Source organism: Protopterus annectens, chromosome 2.part1 (assembly GCF_019279795.1).
Source record: "Protopterus annectens isolate FY-2018-M chromosome 2.part1, PAN1.0, whole genome shotgun sequence".
Taxonomy (NCBI): domain Eukaryota; kingdom Metazoa; phylum Chordata; order Ceratodontiformes; family Protopteridae; genus Protopterus; species Protopterus annectens.
The window spans coordinates 1,339,875,021-1,339,894,760 of record NC_056729.1 but is presented as its reverse complement, the minus strand read 5'-3'; the positions used below and the strand labels follow the sequence as shown (position 1 = coordinate 1,339,894,760).

The 19,740-nt window shown below is 42.3% G+C and overlaps 1 protein-coding gene across 1 annotated transcript in view; it reads left to right on the top strand.

Moving 5' to 3' along the window:
* The window catches only part of TRMT44 (tRNA methyltransferase 44 homolog), a 587,826-nt gene that overhangs the window by 260,179 nt on the left and 307,907 nt on the right, over positions 1-19,740 (top strand). Inside the window, exon 6 of the mRNA XM_044063563.1 lies at positions 699-770. Coding sequence (XP_043919498.1) covers positions 699-770 — 72 coding nt within the window. The remainder of the gene's footprint in view (positions 1-698; positions 771-19,740) is intronic.

The following is a 19,740-nucleotide window of genomic DNA, read 5'->3' as shown; positions in this document are numbered from 1 at the left end:
ATTTTTTTTTTTGCAATTTTTTTTTTATTCTTGTAAACTAATATGTTTTAACACCCCCTTTTATTCCTCATTCCTTCTGTTTGAACATATGCAAGCTAACTCTTAGACAAAGGACAAATATATTTTTTAAAGGCTGTATTCTAAAGTATGTACTCTGTGTGCATAGTGTAATCTCTAAACTGTAACGTGAATTTCTTTAACTGTTGACAGTCTTTTTTTTTCAGCTTGCCTCTATCCAAATTTTGCACAAGTCCATACTGTATGAACTGAAGTTGTAATTTTTTACTTGGTTAATATGTTCTCCTGTATTAGGTTTTGCAATAATTTTATTTAGCTGTAAACATATTGTGTTAATGTGGAGCTTTTTTTCCCAGGCCTCCGGTGAAAAGGGCATTTTATCCAGTCAGACTTTCCCAGTAAAAATGTCAAATAAATAATTAAGATAAAATAAAAAGATGTACCTGCAATTAATTAGTTTATTAAACATAAGCTGATTTATGCAGAAACAGGTCCTGAGTATTTTAAACTGTAATTTGTACTGTGAAGACTTTATCCCTTGTGCTTTATATGGATATGTAGCGGAATCCCAGGAGTGAAATTTTCTTCGAGTAAATCACAGCTGTTGTAGTTGGAATATATTTTAGGAGAAGGAAATTAACGTTTCTGATAAATAGTTATATTATTTTTTTATGTTTCAGCACAGAGGTAAAGGTATTGATGTCAGAAGAAGAAAAATATGGGATATGTATGGACCACAGACTCTTCTGGAGGTACAGTAAGCACATCTAGCATTTTGATATAGATTGAACAGTCTACAGAAATGCAGCATATAGCAGTGAAGCAGATGCATCATACTATGTCTGTGCAAACAGTTGGTTTGAGGTTACGTACATACATACAAATATTTCAAGCACGGGCATTAATGCTCTTCTAGCCTGCCAGTATAGCAAAACATTTGTTATAATAAAAAGTGTCCAGGCTGTTATTAAAATATCTTAACTCATTAACCCCGACTACCGTCTCATGGTGCCTCTGTGGTTACACCCGAGTGCGCTGTGAGACGATAGTAACTGCATGGTGTTATACCCGAATGCCTTCTCCTAGCGCACATAACTTTGCACTTCGATTATAACTCGGACGTTGAAAATTAAGTTGAAAAAGTAACTGAACTTTGATAGTTACCTTGTCAGCTTAATTTTCAGCATGGAGTTGCATAGTGTTCATATTGCAGTTTTCGGAGAAAATCGGCTTGCAATTCACTCTGTATTTGCTTCTCTATAGCAAGCCGATTTTCTATGCATTTATTGAAGCGAGTGGTGCAGCAGACTGATGAAAGGGATACATGATCCGTTAAGGCGGAGGTGAAGCAGTACGGAGACAGCTAGACATAGTATCGGTGGTGCAGCAACTGCTTCTTTTTGTTACTGTTTTTTGCGATCATTCTTGATTTCCCCAGTCAACAAGTGCCGCTTCTACAGTACTGTAAATATGGCAACTCTGCTGCGGAAAATAGGGTTGATACACCTGCACGAAAGAGATATCAAGGGTCGCTGAAGGGAAACAGAGGGCATCAGAAGAGCAACAATAAATATAACAGCCCAGGCACAGACAACACAAACATCATCCACCAGGGCGACAAGAACAAGAAAAGTGGCGATTCCCAAAAAGACAAGCAATCCAACAAGGAGAAACATTCTAACGTCAAGGAAAGTAAGGAAAGACAGCAAGGTGGCAATAAGACAGGCAGCTCGTCTACCGCTGTGCAGCAGCTGTCCACAGTGTCGCAGCAGCATTCACTTATCCCCGTCAGGCAGAACTGCGGTCAAGTGAGGACGAGAAGGCTGATGAAGGAGTTGCAGGACGAAGCTTACGGATCAGTTCATCACGGTGGAACTGGTGGAAGACAACCTATACGAGTGGAATGTCAAGTTACACCAAGTAGACAAGGAGTCCGCACTTTGGCAGGACATGAAGGAAACCAGTACAGAGTTCATCCTGCTCAACCTGTCCTTCCCGGACAATTTCCCATTTTCGCCGCCTTTTGTAAGAGTTCTGAGCCCCTGCCTAGAGAATGGCTATGTGCTGGATGGAGGGGCCATATGCATGGAGCTTCTCACGCCACGTGACTGGTCCAGTGGATACACAGTGGAAGCAGTCATGAGGCAGTTTTCCGCCAGTTTGGTAAAAGGACAGGTAAGGGCGACATCTTGTTAACAACCACTGAAGGCGAACTAATTCCTTTCACTGTACCCTGTATCGAAGAACAGTTAGTTTTGTTTCATAAAAGTCTGTTTCACGCTTAAAGGGTTCGTCACACATCTGTTTTTTAATTTATTTAAGCAAAAATGAAGGGAAGGTAATACTACTTAATGTGATTGTTTAGCGAATAACTTCAAAACAAGGCGATATCTCTAGTTGAAGTTGTGAAGGACAGTTGCACTGCACATTTTGAAAGTATATTTTATATTTTGAGAAAAGTGTTACGCCGGGAAGCAGGCAGGTGTGTGTGTGTGTGTGTGTGTGTGTGTGTGTGTGTGTGTGTGTGTGTGTGTGTGTGTGTGTGTGTGTGAAACAAATTTCAGTGAAATCGGGGACACATATGGACACTTTTAACATATTGTTACTATTAACTTGAGACATTGACAGATTAACAGAATGTGAATTTAATATGCATTTTCTGAAGCAAAAGAAGTTTATTACTCTGTTGTCATTAAGTAGAATTCAATAACTTTTCTCCAAAACTAACCAGTTTTAAGAGGGATTAAGTGGGGCAGAGCGAACATTTCAGTGGAAATCAGGGACAGTTGAAAAGTGTTTTGCGTGTGTGTGTATGCAGGTATGTGTACTGGACCTTAAATCCACACTAATTAAGTGCATACGTTTGTGAACTTGGGCAGCCTATTTATTGGGTTTTTGTGCCAGTCGTGTTACTCATTTATTGATATTGTGAGGTGCTGAGATTTAATCGGAATCAAGAGATTCTGTTTTAGTTTAGATTTAGTTTAGATGGTAATATATTTGTTTGCCTTGAGAAGGGAGCAATGGACATGTTTGTGGACCAAATCTGTGAAAATAGTACCAGTGTATCTTGAAAATAGTACCAGTGTATCTATGGAAAGTATTTTAATAGTGTTATAAGCATGTTATAAATGTGCATTAACCATCATTCACTTGTTAAGGGTTTTCACAGGTAAATTATCAGGCAATTTTCTCTTTAATTATAGGAATAGATCACAGTAAAGAGTTCCAGTTTAAAATATGTATTGTGGCAAATTGTATGTGGTAAGAGTAAGTGAAGAAAATTGTGTTTGCCTTGCAACTAAGGCAGGTACTCCAGTGTGACTAATCCTGTAACATTTTGTCTGTGACTTATTTAGGAAATACAGAATTGGTATTTTGAATGTCACAGTTACAGGCATATATGTCTAAAATGGAACTGGATTGATGTTTCAGTCCCAAATAAATGATCTATAGAAAAGCACAATATCATTCCTGTGAGTTATGTGTAAAGTAAAACCTGGATGGCATGCAGTTCTGCTGGGTACTGTATGTTTCCAAATTATATGTGGTTAATTTAAAGGTTATTTCATATTTCTTAGAATAGTTTCAGTAAAATCCAGGTCACTTGTTCTGAGATACCAGTTTCCAAGTCCTGTTTGAGACATGCATTTCAATTTATGCATAGAGAGATTGATTACATGCAAGCATATATAATCACTATTTCTTTACTTGCAGGACAGATTTCTGTAGTAAGTATAAAGAATCCTGATTGGATAAGTGCCTTTGTCCCACTATTATTTTATGCTTTGTCCTGATGTCCAGAAACTGCTGGGAGAATTTTCTTTTATTATTTGCACATGACAAATCCTGATACAGACATCTTTCATATCATGATTTTGCCCCTCAGCCTTAGAAGAAAAGCACTGGAAATAGTACATTTATGTTGCTGTGTTTCTTAACATAAATTAAAACTACTAAAATTAACAGCAAACAGCCATAGGCCAAAATGCTGGTTTTCATATCTACATATACAGTATATGTTTGACATAGTTTATGGATGTCACTCCCACGTTAATATCCTCTGTCTTATTATAACCCTAGGAGAGAGGGACAGTATATGTCGGTCACATCAGACATAAATGATTTATATGTCATTCATTTTGAATTGCTTTTTCTGCCATTCTCACATGGTTTGAATAGTTGGACACCACCTATGGATGATACTCCTATACTGACCACATAACTTGCTCCATGTCCCTGCCATTGTTCTGCTAATTAAGATAATCCTCAAATTGAAACCATCTTGAATGCATTTTATCACAACTGACTTCTTCTTTCCCACATATCAAAGTGAATATGGCTACCTTGTATTTCTTCTCCACTGAACCCTTATGTCTACCCTTTGTCTAGAAAATGTATTGATAACTATATCATCAACCAGCTGCATGTATGTACTGCTGACTGAATGTAAACACTCATTTCTGGGATATTCCTTTGAAAAAAAAAAATTCCAGTGAGACATTCTCCCTGAACATTTGCACTTCATTTATTTTGTTTCAATAATATATAAGTAACTCAGATTGCAGGATTATTGTTGCACATGCTATAGTTTGAATCAAGGAAGGGTCAACTCTCTTGAAAGCTCAAAGAACATCTCATCTCCCTGTAGCAAACCAAGAAGAATGGTCTGCAATATGGCTGTTGCTAAACCTTCTTTTGGAATAAACTCATTTAGCTGCTCAAATCCAGTATGGGCATTTCTCATGGCTTTGTCAGTCGTGTGTGGAATTTATGTGGGAGGAAGGGCTCAGTAATATCTAAGGACTGACTCGGGTCTTCTCCTTACTGATGTTACATGTGTCTGTGTTGCATAACAACTGCACCAGGTAATATAATGAATGCCAACTCAACAGGTTATGTGCAGCAATTATCACCTGTGTCTCAGCATGCATACTTTTGCAGTAATGAAAGGAAGGTCACTATCACATTAGCAATACGTGCAGTTACAATATAGCAGTGAGTCATTATCACTTTTCTGGGAAAAGTCTCAGCTGCTGTCACTGTTATTCACATAAGTAGAAGTCATTATCACCTTGATGAGTGTACAAGCCAGGTTGTGTTTTTTCTGTGGTTGGAGTCATTGCAAACAACACCGTTCATTCTTCATTAACTGCCTATCCTTCTAAACCCCTGATTTTTTTCTTCCTGTGTGTGTGTATAATATATATAATTTGTGGATGTGTATATGGCTATATATGTATGTACATAATGTACTTACACATATATACATTGTTCACACGTGTATATATATATATATATCTATATAATTTTGGTGATTGTGCGTATCTCAACATTTTCCTGAGGGGGGTCATTTGGGTGAATGTTTCATTTATGGACATGTGTATACCATGTACTAATGAAGATGTTGGCAGTGGAAATAATTCATTTGTGTACCAGGGAAGTGCTTCTGCATACATGGTCAGACTGCTGATACGGTGCAACAAGTATAGGTTATCTATAGCACAGGTTTCAGTGATGGTTATTATAAGTTTTTGTTTATGTATCCAGCTTTCGAGAATAATTATTATCTGTTAACAATATGCACATACTCCACACTAACATGTATTAGTTATTTGGTTATATGGTTATGGAAATTATGATTGTTTTCATATTTTGGTAAATAATTTTGCAAGGGACCATGTCAGTGTGCCAAGTAATACTTCATTTTGAAGACAGTATTGATAGTTCCAACATGGTAAAAAAATTGTACCTGTATGTTGTAGACATGTGCAGATATCAAAGTTTGTTTCGGACTTAGGTTATGGAAATTATGATTTTTTATATTTTGGTAAATATCTTTTGCAAAGGAGCATCTGAATGTGCCAAGTAATACCTCATTTTGAAGACTGTATTGCTGGTTCTAACATGGTAAAAGAATTGTGCCTGTATGTTGGACACGTGCAGATATCAAAGTTTGTTTCAGACTTAGGTTATGGAAATTATGATTTTTTTTGATATTTTGGTAAATATCTTTTGCAAAGGAGCATCTGAATGTGCCAAGTAACCTCTCATTTTGAAGACAGTATTGCTGGTTCTAACATGGTAAAAGAATTATGCCTGTATGTTTGACACGTGCTGATATCAAAGTTTGTTTCTGACTTAGGTTATGGAAATTATGATTTTTTTTCATATTTTGGTAAATAACTTTGCAAGGGAGCATCTGAATGTGCCAAGTAATATCTCATTTTGAAGACAGTATTGCTGGTTCTATCATGGTAAAAGAATTGTGCCTGTATGTTTGACACATGTGCAGATATCAAAGTTTGTTTCGGACTTAGGTTATGGAAATTATGATTTTTTTTTCATATTTTGGTAAATAACTTTGCAAGGGAGCCTCTGAATGTTCCAAGTAATACATCATTTTGAAGACAGTATTGCTGGTTCCAACATGGTAAAAGAATTGTGCCTGTATGTTGGACACATATGCAGAAATCAAAGTTTGTTTGGAAGTAGGATATGGAAATTATGATTTTTGTTCATATTTTGGTAAATAACTTTGCAAGGGATCATGTCAGTGTGTCAAGTAATACCTCATTTTGAAGACAGTGTTACTCCTTACAACATGGTAAAAGAACTGTGTCTGTGCACTCTACACATGTAGAGATATCACAGTTTGTTTAGTCTTGTACGATTATGAAAATTATACATTTACAATACTTTTCATTATTATGCCCATATTTTTGCAAGGGAGCATGGTGATCACACAAATGATGCATCACTTTGAAGCTGACATTCAGATGCACAACTTCTACACTGATATGTAGGCTCTGTTTGTTACAGGTGATGAGATATTATGCTTAGTTTATTTATCAATTATGAAAAATAATATATTAATCATATTTCTGTGAATATCTCAAGAATGGAACATCGCACAGTAATGGTTAAGGTATCATTTTAAAGCTGACATTCATACTAACAAATTACATTCAAATTGTATGGGTCTGCATGGTACATTGACCAATATATTATGCTTTGTTTTTCCAAAAAGGTAAAAAATATGCACAATATCAGCATTCCTTGCCAAATATTTAATAATGACTTTGATATACACTATCAACATTTACACTGCTGGAAAGGTCAGTGTCTGCTTAACAACTTTTGTGTTTACATTTTTAGTCTAGCTCTTATAGTTAAAGAGTTATGAACATTTGTTTTCTGTATGGTATTACAAATGGATTCTCTGAAAATGAGCTCAGGCTGCACTGTTGTTTCTATGGTGGAATTACGCAGGCAGCTTTTCCTGAGCTGAGTGAATGAGTTAACTAGTATGTGGTTCGTGTCCAAGTCACAGCAGTATTTAAAAGAGTGGTGAGTTCACATTTTAGGCTCTGTAGTACATTGGTTAAGGTGCTGGTTTTATATTTTAAAGGTTCGGATTTCAAGACTGACCTTGGTTATACATTCCTTTTTGGTCTAATGCATGTACTCTTGAGGAGTTTATACATGAAAATTCTTATTGGGGGTTGGTATAATAGTTAAGGTGTTTACCTCACAGATACAGTGTGCAGAGTTTGATCCTAGGTTCATAGGTGTTTACTAGGCTAACGACCACAAGGGCCTTTTTAAGCCTAGCCATGCATCCCAAATCTCTGACAAGTTCTGATACCCTTGATAAGTGTAAGCATGGGCCTGGGAGATGAACCATTTACAGGTTGCCTGTGTTCATTAGAGACATAGGTGCCAAACCAGGGATGAATTTCTGGTTTCCCATCCAATTGCCCAAGTTGCACTTGAATTGGGTTAGGGAGGAGCTCTGCTTCACATGGATGGGGAGCCTGTTCCATAGACAGGGTAGTCTCTGGGATACATACCTATCTCTCCGGCAGGTTCCATTTATATCACAGGCAAGGCTTAAGTCTTTAGAACAGGTAATTCTGGTGCTGTTTGTTTTGTGGATATGGAGGAGGTCCATCAGAGTGGGTCTGACAATGTCCTGTACTAGGCATAGATCTCTCCTCAAAAGCCTGTAGGAGACAGAATACAGGGATATGGCCTTGAGATGGTCTGCAGAGGATATATTACTTACACCCTGTATTCTTTTAGTGAGGAACCTCTGTGGACATTCTAATTGTTGGATATGCCTGGTTAGCTACATACCAAAGGGAGAATTGTACTCAGTGATAGGTCTGATGAATGCTGAACACAGTGGAACAATGACTTCCTTGGACCTAGATGCCATACCTTTGTTTATAAGTTGTGCAGTATAGAATGATTTCTTCACCACTGTAGACACATGATCATCAAAGGCTAGAATGTTAAGTTGTCAATCTCGCCTTCATTCTTGCTTGATGGGTTCGGAGCCGACCCTCGGCTCCGACTCGGCACTTGCTTTAGCTCGAGAACTCCTTTTACCAGCTCGAGGCAGCCCCATATCCCATGATGCAAGGCGGTAAGTACCCAGATCTCGTTTGCCGCTTCGCTTGGGAGGTCTTCTTTTTACCAGCTCCTGGTAAGTTGTTCACATTTGTGATTTTCAAGCCCCTTTTTAGTCTAAAACTCTTTTATTAATAGTTTGTTTATTTTTCTACCCTTTCTGACAGAAATTCCTGTCTCCTTTAATTTTTTGTTAGTCAATTTTTTCCCTATCCCATCCCCCCCTGTTAGGGTGTGTGTGTTGGTTTTTTATAGAATACCTCTTGGTATTTTGTTTAAGTTAATTTTGACTGGTGTGTGTGTGTGTGTTGTGTTTTTCGGCACCATGTCAAAGGAGAGGGTCTCAGGTTTTAAGAAGTGTGACTCGTGCTGTCAGAAGATGTCTCTGACAGACGGTCACACTTCTTGCCTGTATTGTCTGGGCCCTCTTCACCTGCAGGACTCCTGTGCTATTTGTCACTCCTTCAGCCAGAGAGTCCTGCAGGAGAGACGTAATAAGTTGATTCTTAGGGGCCTTCTTAAGCCGGAGGGCTCTCCGGCTAAGTCGGCTCCACCAAAATCAACAAAACCTGCCAAGGCCCAGGCTTCTGTATCTAAGCCTGCGGCCTCGGCTCTGACTCGTACTGAGTCGAGATCGGCTCCGGCTGGAGCCGATTCTGGCTTGACAAAGCTTTCGGCACCGATGGCTATCGGTGCCGAATCTGTATTGTCCGCCGATGTCGGCTCCGATCGGTTCCGACACCCATGTGGCACAGGCATCGGTGTCGGCTCCGATCGGCTCCGACACCGTTACTTTGGTGGCTGTATCGGCTCCGGCTGGGGCCGATACATCGAAGCTTCCTGTCGGCTCCGAAGTCGGCTCCGACAGGATCTATTGTATCGGCTCCGATGGCTCATTCCAGGAAGAGGTCGAGGTCTCCTTCCTTGGAGCCGATACTTTCGGCTCCTGCTTCACCTCTTCTATCAGAACGGAGCCATCGGAGCCGATCTTCAAGGTCATCCAGGTTGTCAGATCATGACCTAGAGAGAGTGGTCAGTAGATTACTCAAGTCACAGGTACTGGCCCAAATGTTACACAGTCCGTCTCAGCAGACGACTGTTGGTCCACACCCCGTTACAGTTCCTCCTTCAACTCTGTCCCAGAGCTTGGAGTTGGAGTCTTCGGGCATGGTTACTGCTACGGCTGGAGGACGGATACCCCCTTCTTGTTCCTTCAGCCTCTACTCTTATCTCCTCTTCGAGACCTTCCTTAGAGGGATTCGGTGGTCGGGCTTCCATGGTCTCCTCCGAGGGGGTGAGTGGCATCGGACCCTTGTCCGAACCCGCTCTTCCCCTTGGAGCCTCGGCCTTGGTAAGCTCGGCTCCGACATCTGCCTCGGAGACTTCCCTTTCAGTGGTCCCTGGAGTTCCTAGCTCTTCGGAGCGGGTTCTCTCGGACCTGTCTGGGGGGGAGCATTCGAGGTGATGAAGAGTGTACTGGCCACTGGTATCAGTCAGCAGTCTGTTCCCGTAGCTCCTCCCTCTATAGTACCTGTTGACATCTCTGCCACTTCTCTTGCTACAGGACCCAGAGATCCTCCGCCTCAGGTTTCCCCATTGGGAATTTCCCCCTCTTCCGAGGATTCTCCTGATGTTTCGGGAGATCCTCCTAGGAAGAGGACTTGTAAGAGGAAGCATGTAGACTCCCGAGTCTGTCACTTGGATACTGACTTTGATGAGTCAGAGGATCCCTAGATCCCCTCTGAGGATGTCTCCTTCTCAGACATCCTAGAACTTCTGAAACAGAGGGGAAACTGGCCCACCAACAATCCCTCTGAGGATGAGTCAGTATACCTAGAGGCGTTTGGATCTCGGCCCTCCACCTCCTGGGTGTCTCCGCCTTCGACCCCTTATGCAGGTTATTGCACGAAGGCGTGGGCAGCTCCTGACTCTGTAGAGCCAGTCCCTAGGAGGCCTTCTAAATTTATCACTGCCCCAGTGACAAACAATTCCTTACCAAGGGTGTCCCGCTGATGCCATGGTGGTGGCTGCGGCCACCAAAAAGGAACTTGCAGATCCTTCCGTGCCCGTCCATCCTCCTAATAAGGACTCTAGGACCATGGATAGGTACAGTAAGCGGATGTTTTCCTCAGCGACCTTTGCTATGCGTTCGCTGAATTACCTATGTCACTTCACCAGACTCCAAAGGGATATCCTGAAGGAGCTGGGAGAAGTAGTTCAGGATCCTACAGCTGCAGGAGCTCAAGATAAGATTGCTTCGCAGCTAGGAACCCTCAATTCCGTTGTTAACTCCTCCATGCGGCTAATATCTTATGCTGCGGATGGAGCGAGTAGAGCCGCAGGCACAGGTGTGGCTCTTAGATGCCAAGCCTGGATGCGGCTATGTGATTTTGCGGATCCCTTTAAGGCGTCCTTCACAAATTCTCCCTTTGATGGGTCAGCTTTGTTTGGCCCTCAGGTGAAGGAAACCTTGACCAGGTGCGAGCAGGACGGCAAGACTCTTTCTGCTGTTGGAGTCCGTGTTTCCACCCCTTCTAGGCCTTATCCCAAAGGACAGAAGGGCGGGAAGATGTGGTTCCGTAAATCCCAAGGAGTCACGCCGGATTCACGTGGTCAGTTTACCCCTAGAGGCAGAGGGTAACAATAACAGACGCCGCTCTAGAGGCAGAGGTGGTCCGAAGAACCAGGGAAACAGGGAGCCTCTCTCTGACAAGCCCTTTCAGCATCCCTGAGGTGTTGCCCGGCTGTCCCTCCTTGGAGGCAGTCGGGAAGATTATCACTGTACCCAGAAGCCTGGCATTCCCTCTCTCAAGACAGATGGGTACAGTCGATCATATCCAAGGGTTACATAATTCCTTTCGAGGAAAGTCCTTTCCCCTCAAATTCCCTTCCAGATGTACCACCCGGTCTAAGGGACATTGCAGAGTTAGAAATCGCAAAACTACTGCAAAAAAGAGCCATTCAGCCAGTTACAATAGACCATTCAGAGCCGGAATCTACTCAAGGTTCTTTTTGGTCCCCAAAAAGACGGGAGACTGGAGACCAATATTGGATCTCAGCAGACTCAACAAGTCTGTCAAGAAGACAAGATTCCGAATGGTCACTCTTCAGTCAATTCTGCCCTTCTTACAGAAGGACAACTGGATGTGCTCAATAGATCTTCAGGATGCGTACTATCACATCAAAATTCACAGACGCTCCAGGAGATTTCTCCGCTTCCGGCTGGGGTCCAGTCACTTCCAGTTCAGAGCCCTGCCCTTTGGTCTCACTACAGCCCCCAGAGTGTTCACCAAATGCATGGCAGTGGTTACGGCTCACCTGAGACGTCAAGGATTCCAGGTGTTTCCGTATCTCGACTGGCTCCTGTCAGCCACCACCAGGCATCAGCTTATACAAGCCAGGGATTACACAATAGGCCTTTGTTCTCATTTGGGCATCTCAATCAACTTCGAAAAGTCATCCTTATTGCCCTGCCAGTCTATTACCTTCATAGGCGCAAACTTAAACACTGTTCGGATGTCAGCTACCCTTACAGAACAAAGAGTTTCAGACATTCAGACTCATGTCAGGATCATTCTGGCCAGCAAGAAAATACAGGCCAGAATGGTTCTGAAGGTATTAGGTCTCATGGCTGCGGCCATTACACTTCTTCCCCTGGCTCGATTCTACATGCGCCTTCTTCAGTGGATGCTGTTCACACAGTGGTCATACCAGCAACTTCCAATGCGTCACCAGATTCTGGTGACACAAACATGCAAAGAACATCTTGCTTGGTGGATCACATCGTCTCAGGTTCACCAAGGCAGGTGCTTTGTACCTCCGTCCCCGATAGCCACTGTCACCACGGATGCCTCCCTGATCGGGTGGGGGGGTCATTATCAGGGCAGGATGGTTCATGGGACGTGGCAACCATTCGAGTACCATCTGCACATAAATGTCCTGGAGATGAGAGCAGTGCTTTTAACGTTGCAAGCCCTCAACGACTTTCTTCCCGTAGGGACAATTGCAGTCCACACAGACAACATGTCTGTAGTTTGGTATATCAACAAACAGGGCGGAACCAAGTCCTACCCCTTGTGTCGAGAAGCGCTCAGACTTTGGCGATCTCCTCTCATCGGTTTCTGGTAGCAACGCATATCCCTGGGAAAACCAACATTATAGCGGACAGATTGAGCAGAGCTATCCTCATGCCTCACGAGTGGTCTCTCAAGCAATCTATAGCGGAAGAGATTTTTCTGGAATGGGGTCGTCCATGTTGCGATCTTTTTGCTACTCCCCAAAACAGCAAATGTCCAGACTTCTTCAGCCTCTTCCCCCTATCAGGCCATCCCCCCAGAGACGCTCTGACCCAGGATTGGCCCCAGGGACTTCTTTATGCCTTCCCTCCATTTCCTCTGATCCCTCAGGTGATCCAGAAAGCTACCATTTTGAGAGCCAAATTGATTCTCATTGCCCCTTACTGGCCTCGACAAGTTTGGTTCCCATTCCTCCATCATCACCTTTTGGTGCAGCCGTGGCATCTGGACCCAGTGCCAGATCTACTGATTCACCAATCCGGTCAGCTGCACCGGTCAATCCGCTCTCTCAACCTCACAGCATGGTTGCTCCACTTCCTTCCTTAGCCAGGCTTCCTTTGATCTCTAACCCTGTTAGAGACATCATAGTAGCTTCACTAAAATCCTCTACCAGGAGGATTTACACAAGCAAATGGAACGTTTCTCTTATTGGGCTAAGGCCCAAAATATTGATCCTTTTACTGCCCCTGTTCAGGCAGTTCTGGACTTCTTAGCAGAGATTTTTCATGCAGGCTCCTCTTCTTCCACAGTCAGAGTTCAATTGGCTGCTATTTCTAATTTTCATGTCGGGATAGCAGATCATAATATTATGTCCCATAGGCTCTGCAGGGCCTTCTTGAAAGGAATTTTCCTACTAAAGCCTCCAATCAGGAATCCTCCTCCTCAGTGGGATCTAAATTTAGTGCTGACATCCTTGATTCTTCCCCTTCGAGCCAGCTGTTTCTTGTTCCTGAAATATCTTTCTTGGAAAACTTTATTCCTAGTGGCTATTACATCTGCCAGGAGGGTGTCTGAACTTCATGCTCTTTCGGTTCGGCCCCCCTATTTGATTTTTCACAAAGACAGAGTATCTTTGAGAACTAATCCATCCTTTTTACCTAAAGTCGCTTCTAAGAACAATCTGAATCAATCCATTGATCTCCCTGTATTTTTTCCTAACTATTCAGATAGAGCTGAACAAAAGCTACATTATCTTGACGTCCACCGTCAACTTAGATATTATTTGGACAGAACAAAAAAAGTTAGAAAATCTGATCAACTTTTTGTTTCCTATGCGGATAATAAAAAAGGCCTTCCTGTTTCTAAAGTGACTTTGTCCAGATGGCTTTCTTCGGTCATCACTGAAATTTATACGCTCAGGGGAAAACAGCTATGCTCAAAACCTAAAGCACATTCAACTAGGAGTTTAGCTACTTCTACAGCTTTTCAAGCTAGACTTCCTTTGGACACTATTTGTGCGGCCACTTGGGCCACTCCTCACACTTTTGTTTCCCATTACAAATTGGACTTGGCCTCCAGGGACAGAGCCAGTTTTGGCTCTACAGTCCTCAAGAGTTTGTTCCATTGAGCCACCCAGGATAGAGGTTCTAGGGAGCCGGTCCCATCAAGCAAGAATGAAGGCGAGATTGACAACTTAACATTAAGAAGTTATGTACCTACCATAACGTTCCATGTTAGTTGTCTTCTCTCGCCTTCTTTCTTCGACCTCCCTCCTTCCCCTGGCCTGGACAGACCTTGTATAAGAAACTATTATACTAAAGACCATTCAGACCTGGTCCTTTTTCCATCTGTAAGTTTCTTCTTCCTTTGGGAAGTATTTTATGCTTGGTGTTATTGCCCTTTGTCAACAAACGAGATCTGGGTACTTACCGCCTTGCATCATGGGATATGGGGCTGCCTCGAGCTGGTAAAAGGAGTTCTCGAGCTAAAGCAAGTGCCGAGTCGGAGCCGAGGGTCGGCTCCGAACCCATCAAGCAAGAAAGAAGGCGAGAGAAGACAACTAACATGGAACGTTATGGTAGGTACATAACTTCTTATTACTATCTATGTGTGTCCCAAAGTCCCTGAGTGCTGGGTCAACTCTAAGGGGTGTGTTGTCAATATGATAGCTACTAGGGATGGACGACTTCCCAAAGGATACTGTTATGCATTTCGTGGCATTTAGTTTTAGTCCATAGCTCTGACACCAGTTGTTTGTCTGTGTCAACCCATTCTGGAGAGCATTTGTGTTAGTGTGAGATTCAAAGACAGCTCCTAATTTGTGATCATCTGCAAATTTGTCAGCCAGAGACCACTGACATTGGCCTTGACTTCTGAGAAGTAAATGCCAAAAGGAGCAGTCCAAGGACTGATCCGTGAGGGACTCCACTTGTGAATGCCCTCTTTGTAGAGGTGAACTCCCCAATTCTCACTTCCTGGGTCCTGTCTGTGAGCCAGTCATCTATCCACCAGGTGACATATGGGTTTGTTCATAGGTAGGTACTAGGCTATTGGCCCTAGGGCCTATATAAGCCTAGTCAGAAAGGTACCCTGGCTTTCACCACCCAAGAAAATCATTGTCCTGTGCCCTTGATGAGCAGAGCCACAGAAGTGATCCCAGGGGTGAATTTTCTGTTTCCCATCCAATCATCAAGATTTTTCTTGAAGAGCGCTAATGAGGAGCTCTGCTTCACATAGATGGTCTGTTCCAGAGTATGGAAAGTCTCTGGGACAGGAATCTATCCCTCCAGCATGTTCTGTTTATTGTGGTGACAAGGTTTAGGTCCCTAGACTGTGTAGCTCGGAGGGATTGGGAGTTCTTTAAGTGGAGCATGTCCAACAGTTCTGGGTTTGACATAACTTTGTATGTTAGGCAGCAATCACCTCTGAGTAAGTGATATGCAACGGAGTAAAGCTGGAGATTTTTGAGCTGGGTCTGCGTAGGGCATCTGCTTGAGGCTGGTAATCCTCGTTTGTGAGGTATTTCTGCGGCCTTTCCAGTTGTTGCAGATGTCTTGTGATGTATATACCAAAAGGGGCATTGTACTCTATAATGGGCAAATCCAATGAATATTGCAGGAGACTTCACGGCAGAAAAGCAAAAGAGGCAAAACTTACTGAAGCAAAATTTATTTAAAATGCGTGCACAGTGAGCACTTTCAGGCAAACATGCCCTTCATCAGACAAAGTAAAAGAATTAAAAACACTTATTTAAACATTGTAGCAACCAATCAGAAGCTAGTATTTTATCCCCCTTTTTCTTAAGACAGGATTTAAAGCTACAGCTGTATTTAAACCAGGGCTTCTATCCGCACCTAGTCTTATAATCCATTTTGTTTCATAGCATTCAGTTTCATTGGGTAAGTCACCCCCCCCCCCCTCATATTATTATGTATAATCTGTAAAACCATAAACTTAAAAAAATTATCTACAAATTCAACATGTTGTGCTATGCATTACGTACATCATGATGCCTAATATCAAACGTGTCCAAATATTCTTTCCTTTAACATACAGTTTGTCTTGCCAACATAATATGAATTGCAGAGTTGGCACATAGCCAAATAAACTACATTCCTAGTTCTGCAGTTGGCAAATCCCTTCAGTGAATACACCCGTTGTGTTCTGGGATGTATAAAAGAATTAGTGGAACTAATATGGGCACATGCCCTGCAGTTGTGACATGAGAAGGTTCCCAGTCACCCCAGTTTTCATGATATTGCTTGAAATCATTTTGGGCTCACGACAAAGCATATATTTTAAATTCTTGTTCCTTCTAAAGGTGGACCTAGGTCGTTCACCTACAATATCTGCTATCCTTTGGTCTGTATGCAATGCCTTTTAATTATGTCTAATGATATCGCAAATCCCCCCAATATCACTGCTGTAGGTAAGCAAGAACTGTCCCTGATTGGACCTACATATATCTCACTTAATTGACTGTTCATGGGTGCCTCTATGGTACCAGGGTTTGGCCACCCCATTCCGCTTGGTTTTTATATCACTTATATTCAAGTCAATTTGTTGTCTGTTATACCCCCTATCCACAAGAGTCTCAGTTAAAGCACCTCTCCCAGACTCAAACCGCTCTATATTGGTGCACAATCAGGAGATTCTATTGACCTGGCCTTTCACAGTATTAGTGAAAGTATGTCTCGGATGCATGATATCGAAGGGCAATAAGCTGTTTCTCCAACAATCCTTCTTAAAAAGCATGGTCTCAATTGCTCCTACTTCATTCTTCAGTAAGCGTACATCCAAAAAAATCTATCTTCAGATAACTAAGAGCAAATAGTGAATCTAAAAAACTCAGTAGTACGCTCAAGATAATTCACAAAAGAACACAAGTCCTCTGTCGTGCCCGTCCAAAGAAGGAACATGTCATCAACAAAATGGACATAGTGTCCTAACTTATTAACCCAGTGATGTGTCTGAGAAAACAGAACCTCATCCTCCCAATAAGCTGATACCAAGTTAGCATAGGAGTTGGCACAGGGTGTCCCCATGGCAACACCCTGTGCCTGCCTGTAGTAAGCACCTTGACACACAAAAATGTTATAATCAAGTATCAAACCCAGCAGCTTACAAATCCTTTCATTACTAACATCATCTAATTTTCATTTATGAGCCAAAACATGCTCTATGGCCTTCAGCCCATAGCCATTATTAATGATGGTAAACAAATTCCTCACGTCCAAAGTAACGAACATATAGTCAACATTGTCAAAATCATGCATGATATTAGATAAAGTAGTCAGAAAATGTGCAGTACCTCTCAGAATCCTGGGATACAGTTCAGCCACAGGTCTTAAGGCACATTCAACCCAAATTTAAATATTTTCAGTGGCCCAACCCCTCCCTGAGACAATGAGGTTATGTATGATGATGTGTGCCATGTAGAAGGATTTCCTGACTACTGTGGCGATGTGATTATCAAAGGAGAGACTACTGTCCGCCTGTGTTCCAAGGTCTCTTATCACACTTTCGGTGTTGAGTACACTACCGCCTATGTGGTAGTTCATGGGTACAGAGTTTTACCAAAAGGGATGACAATGCAGTTTTTGGCAATGAGCTTGAGGCCATGGCTTTTACACCAAGCATCTGTCTCGGTGAAGCCCTTTTGTAGGATGTCCACATCATTAGGAGTTTCGATTATGCCTCCTAGTTTGCAGTCATCTGCGAACTTTGTTAGCCAAAAACCTTCTGTGTTAGCCTGTACTTCAGAGAAGTAGATACCAAACAGGAGAGGATCCAGGACTGAACCCTGTGGTACTTCACTTGTCACTGATCTGAAGTCGGATTTTGAGTCTGCTGCTTTCACAGTGTGGTCAGTGCCATTTGGCAGCCCATCTTATGATATAGGGATTTATACCTAGCTTAGTGAGTTTATCTGTAATTCCAGAGTGGGGGATGGTGCCAAAAGCCTTGGCGAGATCTAGATAGGCTATGTGAATCACCTTACCCTCGTCTACAGCTTTGGTGACTGTTCAAAGACGTCGATCAGGTTTAGGAGACATGATCTGCCTTTTACAAACCCGAACTGGGTGGGGTCCAGAGTTTGGAGATTACCAATGTCTTTGTTTATAAGTTCCATGATGATACGTTCCATGGCCTTGTACCTAACCTCTTGAGTTGAACAGTGTCCAAGTGGGATATTGTGCCAAATGCATTGGCCAGGTCAAGGTTGGCAGTGTGAATGACTTTGTCCTCATCCATTCCTTTGTTGACTCTCTCAAAGAAGTCCACCAGGATGAGTAGGCATGATCTGCCCTTGACAATACCAAACTGGGTCGGGTCCAGTGTCTGGAGGTTTACTATATCTCTTTTATTCATCTCCATGATAACTCTTTGCATGGCTTTACATATAAGACTAGTGAGACTTATGGGTCAGTAGTTTCCAGGGTCTGTAGATGACCCACCTTTGTGCAGAGGGATGACTGTTGCCTTTCTCCATTTATGAGGCATGAAGCCTATTTGGAGGCTACAGTTAAATAGTAATTCCAGAGGCCCTGATAGAGGCCACATTTGAAAAGGATATTGCAAGACTTAAAAATAACCAACAAGGCATTTAACCTACTACTTACCTGTGAACCTCTATTTCTGTAGATCAGCTCCTCTTTAAAGGAAGACTGCTTTGGTCAAAAACTATTTATGTTATGTTGTCCTATCTCACCTTCATTCTTTATATATGAGTTCGGAACTGAGAATCGGTTCTGACTCGGCCGCATACAAGAGTTAGAGAGCTTTCACTGGCTTGAGGCTACATCTTATCCCAAGATGCCTAGCAACTGTTCCCCAGGTCTCGTTTGCTGCTTGCAGCTTCGGGATTGCTTTTTCGCTGGCTCAGGCTAAGTGAATTTTTTCTTTAACCTCTTTTGTGTGTTTTTTCGGTAGTTAAAGTGGTAGGATTAATTTCCAGGATTAATTTCTTAAGATAGCTGTATCTTTGAGTGCTTCCTTGCCTTAGCTAAAGGCTTTTTCACTGTTTTTTGCTGATTTTGTGTTGGTCGTCGTTTTCTTAGGCCTTCTATCTATTGGCTGCTCCTTTCAGTGAATCCATTTAAGTTAAAGGATTCCTTTTCCCCTTTATCCCTAGTTTAGCCCATTTTAGTTAGAGTGCTCCCCTTTCCCTGCTATAAAATCCAGGTTTCGCCGTTTAAGTTAGAGGCATCTCCTCAGGTTAGAGGAGTATGTTGTTTAAATTAGAGACTCTCCTCTAACCCTTTTCTTTCTAATTTCTTCTCCCAAAAAAATCTTTGGTTTTCTTTCTACTGTAGTTGTTTTTTTGTAGTCTTGTTGATCCGTTTTGTGTGTTCTTGGGCTTGTGGTGACAAATTTACTATTTTGTGGCTTCATTACTGGTTGTGACAGTTTTGCTAATTGTGACTTAACAGGATGTCTAAAGAGAACAAACAATCCGGTTTTAAGAAGTGTGATTCTTGCACAAAAAAATGTCACTCACAGATGGACACACTAGTTGTGTGTATTGTTTGGGTGCCGTCCACCTGCAGGATTCCTGTTCTATTTGCCATGGTTTTAGTTCAGTGGTCCTGCAGGGCCTTTTGAGTCGGCTGTTGAAGGGAATCGGGTCTCCAAACCTTCAGGAAAGTCATCCAAAACTTCTTTGGCTCCAGCTTCCGAGCCGTCAAAAAGACACGAGAAAGTGGTTTCTTCGGATCCAAAGTCTGTCAGTTCCGAAAAGGCAAAGTTTCCATCGGTTCCACCTGGAGTTTCAGAACCATCTTGGAGCCAA